Genomic DNA, 6,110 nt, shown 5'->3' with positions numbered 1-6,110 from the left:
AGGCGACCCACCAGCTCCATTGCCGACGATGACATAAAAAATAATAATAATATGACATAATACACTACTCTACTTGTTTGCTAGTACACTGAGGTACAAAGTTTACTTTTTAAAGTTACTCGGAACACAGGCGTAGCTTTCCAATAGCATATTTTTTTAGATCGTCGTGTAGTTTTCTCTCTTTATAACATTAGAAGCCATTTATAATACGGTCAATTATTTTCTTGTCCTCTGTGTAATTATTGTACGCTACAAAATTATCTCTCAGAGAGTACAGATAATGCTTTCCTGTGGAGAATATACGGAACAGAGCCGTGATAAGAGAGGATGTTTATAATTTAATGTGATTTTTTTTATCATTGAACATTTGAAGATTTTAACAAATCGGGAAGAATGTTTTATATTATGTTTATTTAGGCATTGATAAATCAATATTAATGAATACCTGCTTAACTGATATAGTCGAAAGTAACGCTATATATCTGTCTCTCTCATCTTTACGCCTAAACCATAGAGATTTGGATGAAACTTGGTAAAAAGATAGTTTGAGAGCCGAAAAGCTTTTCGCTCGCGGTTTCGCTCAGTTAAAGGAAAATGGGCAACCTCAAAAAATATACATTCTTTATCTTTTCTCTGTTACTATCTTTGTGCCTAATTTCTTTTAAATCAGTTAGGTGGTTTGCGTGAAAAAGAAACAAAGAAACAAACAGACAGTTCGCATTTATAATATTATTGTTCATATGAGGAAAAAGAAGTTCATATATTATGTTTTGTTCGAATATTTTATATATAAATGACAGATTACTAATACTTTATCATTGAGTTATATGCCATGTGGGTTCCGTGAAATAATTAAGATGATAAACAACAACTCAAGAACGGATGGTTCGTTGTTTATGAGATTTGATATTGAGATAAAGCCTCAAAATAAACAAACAAACAAACATTCAAAATACGTTTGTTTTTTTTTCACTTGAAGCGTGCATTACTTTCGTTCTGAAATAATTATATTAAACACAAATATAGGGTCCCAGTTAATTGGTTTTTAGATCTAGATATTTTTACATCTCGAAACCAATTTAAATGGAACCCGATAGGAGGCATCAGCTACCAAATAAAAAAGGAAACATCAAAATCGATCCATCAAGTAAAAAGTTATGAAATAACATACACAAAATAAAATAGAGCAGAATTGAGAACCTCATCATTTTTAAGTCGGTTCACAAGCGAACCTATTAAAACCCTTATAATGATATTTATTCAAACAAGACAGCCGTTATTTGTTCAAGCAGATTAAACGAATAACAAATATTGTTAACTTCCATAATGGTTTATTTATTTGTTACGGAGCTCTGTTGTTATGAATTATTTTATGTGTCAGAACACAAAGCTCTCACAGTGGTGTAACTTGTGATAGCAGATATTCAATTGCAGTTATATTATCGAGCATGTAATAATAAAAACAGTGTTAAATATGGAATTAAAATATATACTTGGTGAGTAGAGAGTTTAATAAAAGCGTAGAATATACGAGCATTTAGGCCTAGATTTTATTTGGCTTTTTAGATTGTGTTTTCGAGTTTCGTTGATTTTCGAACCACTGTTGTGCTATTTGCGAACTTTTAATTTCTATTTATTCATCTGTTGTGTGACTGGGTGATAACATAATATACTTATTATAAGGCAGCTCTTATTTTTTAATAAGGCGCATAATCCTACTAATATTATAAATGCAAAAGTTTGTGAGGATGGTTATGTGTATGTTTGTTACTCATTCACATAAAAGCTGCTTAACCGATTGCAATGAAATTTCCTAAATAAATGGGCTATCTAACACTGAAATAATTTTTTAAATCGGACCAGAAGTTCCTGAGATTAGTGTGTTCAAGCAAACAAACAAACTCTTCAGCTTTGTAATATATGTATAAATAATTAATAAACGTTTTAGTTGTAGGAAGTACTTTTTTAGGATTATCGTCTATTCAGTTCTTTGAATTAAGCAAACACGAACGTAGTAGTAATTCTACTATAGTATTGAGTTTTGAAATGTTTCCTTTTCAGGTATTACAATACTTTGTATTCAAACTGCGTACACTACGAATACATGTAGACTGGAAGTTACCACCGGTTGTAAATATACAGTTACTTGTGAGAGCTACGCCGGCACCGTACCAAATCCTTCCTGCGAAGACCCGTACGTCACATTTATCGTTAAAAATTCATTTATCAACAGCCTTACAGCCGGTTTCTTCGGATCCACCAACTTTGACTCGAGAGTCAAAGAAATAAAAGCGATTGGAAACAAATGGACTTATTTAGAAGAATCCTGCCTACGGTATTACACCAAGACTTTATCACTAGATCTATCATACAACAATGTAAAGTATGTAAAAAATTTGGCGTTCAAGAGCCTGGTAAATTTACAACACTTGAATTTATCGCACAACGCAATTGAAGATATTCTACCGTACTCTTTGATTCAATATGAAAGCCGACAGACGGAACTGAGGGACATTGATCTTTCGTATAACAGTATTCGGAATATTTCAACGGGGGCTTTTCAGTACATGACCAATTTAAAAGAACTCTATTTAGATCACAATGAAATTGCCGTGTTAGGGGATGACATATTTGTGAATTTGAAGAGCCTGAACCGACTTCATTTACAGTTTAATAACATATCCACGTTGTCTATGTCACTTATAAATTTAGCATCTTTAGAGTATTTGGATTTGTCGAATAATAACATACTCAAAGTTAATGGTTTCGAGCTTAACAGGTTGCAAAATCTTATAAATATCAACATGTCATACAATAGACTAGAAAGCATAGAATCCAATTGTTTCTCACAAGCGCTTAATCTTAATTCAGTAGACTTGAGTAATAACAAAATTAGATCTGATTTGGAATATGTCATGTTCCTTAATAATGTTAATTTACGATATTTAGATTTGGAGAATAATAACATAACGAAAATGCAAGATGATGTTTTCAAACACACTATTCTTAGTTATGTTAATTTGAAAGGTAATAATATAAACATTACAATTTCAAAATCTACCTTTGCTGGTTTGGTAAACGTTACAGAATTGAATTTTTATAACCAAAGTATAATGAACTTGGAAGAAAATGCGTTCTCTTCAATGACCTCGCTATTACATTTAAATTTATCTCGGAATAGAATTAATTCTATACATAATTCGAGTTTTTCTATGGATAATACATTGCTTAGTTTAGATCTATCATATAACAATATATCTCAGATAGATTTCTTAAGGTATTCATTACAAAATCTGACAAAGTTGTTTTTAAACAATAACAAGCTAACTATTCTAGCCAGTGGCCTGTTTTCAAAGCAAATGCTTTTGAAATGGTTAGATGTTTCTATGAATAAGATCGTTATTATAGAGCCATTGTCACTTCCGCTAAAGAATTTACTTTATTTAAACGTTTCCGGTAATTCATTGAATGGATCAGTAAAAAAAGACACGTTCAGTCCTGCCCAATACTTGACAGTTTTAGATATTTCTAATTTTAATTTAACTAAAATAGAAAAGCAAGCATTTGTTCAGATGCCTGTTGTTGTAAGAATAAATATGTCTCACAATGCAATAAGCGATATAGATCCTGATAATTTTAATGAAACCAATAATTTATACAGCTTGGATATATCTTACAATAATTTAACAAATTTTGATGTGAACAGCAACAGATTGTCGCGTCTAAAAGCTGTTTATTTGAATAATAATAAGCTTAGATACGTTCCAAATGTAAATTTATCCTCTATTTTATATTTAGATCTTTCTTATAACCTTATTTCTAATATATCAACTCCGATAATTCAAACGTACCACAACTTGAAATCTTTACATTTGTCTAATAATATGATAAAAAGCTTCAATAACGAGTTTACAAATTCTTTAAAAGATTTGTACACTTTAAAATTATCTTCAAACGATATATCTTCAGTGAACCTCAGCTACTTCAAAGAATTAGTTAGTTTGGATCTCAGTAACAATTCTCTATCTTCATTCTACAGTAACTTCTTTTCTGAATTAGATTATTTACAATCATTGGATATCAGCAATAACAAAATCTCCTCTTTGCCACCTGGTATATTTCATCATTTGAGAATTCTCAAACTTTTAAACATCTCGTCGAATAGTTTAAGTAATATTCGTTATGGCACTTTCAATGGACTTAATAGGACTGAACTTGTTGATTTGTCCAAAAATAACATAACTGAGCTAGACGAGCACGTATTTCACGAATGTTCTGAATTGAGAAGAATAATACTGGATAATAACCACATAAACAAGCTTGATATCGAACAATTAATTTCTGTTGCGCCTAAATTGAAATCGATCAGCATAGGCGGAAATCCTATTGCTTGTAAAGAGATTGTGAGACACATAAAGAATATAAACAAAACAATATGGCAGGTAGAAATCACATCGATTGACAAAATATTCCACGAAGATAATGTTCATGGTATACAATGTGGTGATATTGACGATGAATCAAAAGCAACGCCGACAGCAAATGTGTCTAGTTCATCTGATTCATCTTCTTCCGTTGTTTTAATCTGGTGCACAGTTCTAACTCTGCTGGTATGCGGTGTAATAGGGTTATATTTTTATAAACAATACCGTGTTTCATCGCGATCATTTGGCGAATCAAGATTGCAGATGCGACAGTCTCTCGATACAAGTGCCTCAGAATTTCAAAGTGATCTATTGAGTTAGTTGTTTGTGGTATTAATTTAATCAATGATTGAAAGAATGATGAATGTTAATTAGTAACTACATATTGTAGACTGATAAAAATGTTAGTAATTTTAAGTCTTTATTTAATTTAGGCACATCAACTGAAATTAGTGTGTAATTATGTCATTAATTTGAAAAATTCGATAATGTCTGTGAAATTATACTATTGTACATACGAAATAAAGTTATTATTGTAAAATTAGGGATACTGTTTGTGATTGTTTTCCCTTAATTATGAGTATGAAACATGAAACAAAATCAAATGTTTGTTGTGCTATTTTTATTAATTGTGTCATTTGTTAAAGGTGTATTACGTATGTATTTGTAAGAGCAACTCCATTACTATGCATTTATTCTATTCTAATTTGGTTCAGAATATATTTTTAAGTCCAACGAGTGTACTTTATTTTATCAACGATGTGGGGTACAAAATATGATCTTTTTGGGACAGGTTTATAGAGAGGTAAAGGGCGGTCTATGTATATTCGATCATCATCCAGTATGAATTATTTGCATAAAATATGCATAATTACTGAAAACCTGTGTGGGCAGCTAGAAACGAGGTTATCTGGTAACACAGCGAATGCATGGTTTTTATCAGCTCACGGTCTCGATACGAAGAATTATTAAATGTAAAATTTCTATTATTGCAGTGTTTTTTTTATATCAAAGAATTGTATCATATAGAAGATATCATTGATTATGTATAAATTATTTTTTATACCGCTAAGTTTATTTCCATAAGCCACTCCATAAGCGGGCAACTGAACTGGTAGTTGGCCTGATGGTAAGCGATCACCATCGCCCATGAGCGTTCACAGAGCTAGTGCCTCTGCGGATGCGCTGCCCGCTTTTATGGGGAAAGGGATAAGGAAAAGATGACGACTGGAAAGAAGAAATGAACTGGGAAGGTCGAGAAAACCGCTAGCTCCCCTACTCACGATACAAAACACAGCATTTCACAGCTATTTCACGCCGGTTTTTTGTGTGGATGTGATACTTACCCGGTGCGAGCTAGCCTAAAAATAGTAGTAAAAAGTGAAGAAGCTAGCTATAATATACATATACGGTAAATATAACTTGCCAACTTTGCGACCGCCGTTAAAAATTTGTTATATGTATGCTTACATGAATGTAATGTTATAGAATTCTCCCTTGCAGTTTGGATCGGTTTATCTTTGAATGATATTTGATCAAAGTTGTTGTTGAAGTGACGATAATGTCTTTATTTTTTCTTACTCATGTATACGAATCAATGCAACAGAAATAAACTAGTGTGAGTTTAAAAACAAATGAGTTTATTAATTTTTGTTTTCGTTATATGCTTGTATGTTATTGGTATCA

At 31.7% G+C, this 6,110-nt stretch overlaps 2 protein-coding genes across 2 annotated transcripts in view; one reads left to right on the top strand and one right to left on the bottom strand.

The window, feature by feature from the left end:
- LOC119831719 (hemicentin-2-like) overlaps positions 1 to 6,110 on the bottom strand; it is a 250,092-nt gene that overhangs the window by 89,116 nt on the left and 154,866 nt on the right. The window lies entirely within an intron of this gene.
- LOC119831717 (protein artichoke-like) lies at positions 1,380 to 6,049 on the top strand. The gene is made up of 2 exons (XM_038355192.1): positions 1,380 to 1,496; positions 2,062 to 6,049. The coding sequence occupies exons 1-2, from the start codon at positions 1,475 to 1,477 to the stop codon at positions 4,743 to 4,745; spliced, it is 2,706 nt and encodes a 901-aa protein (XP_038211120.1). The 5' UTR covers positions 1,380 to 1,474; the 3' UTR covers positions 4,746 to 6,049.

Source organism: Zerene cesonia, chromosome 14 (assembly GCF_012273895.1).
Source record: "Zerene cesonia ecotype Mississippi chromosome 14, Zerene_cesonia_1.1, whole genome shotgun sequence".
NCBI lineage: Eukaryota > Metazoa > Arthropoda > Insecta > Lepidoptera > Pieridae > Zerene > Zerene cesonia.
The sequence above is the reverse complement of the archived record's forward strand: the minus strand, read 5'-3'. Positions and strand labels throughout refer to the sequence as shown.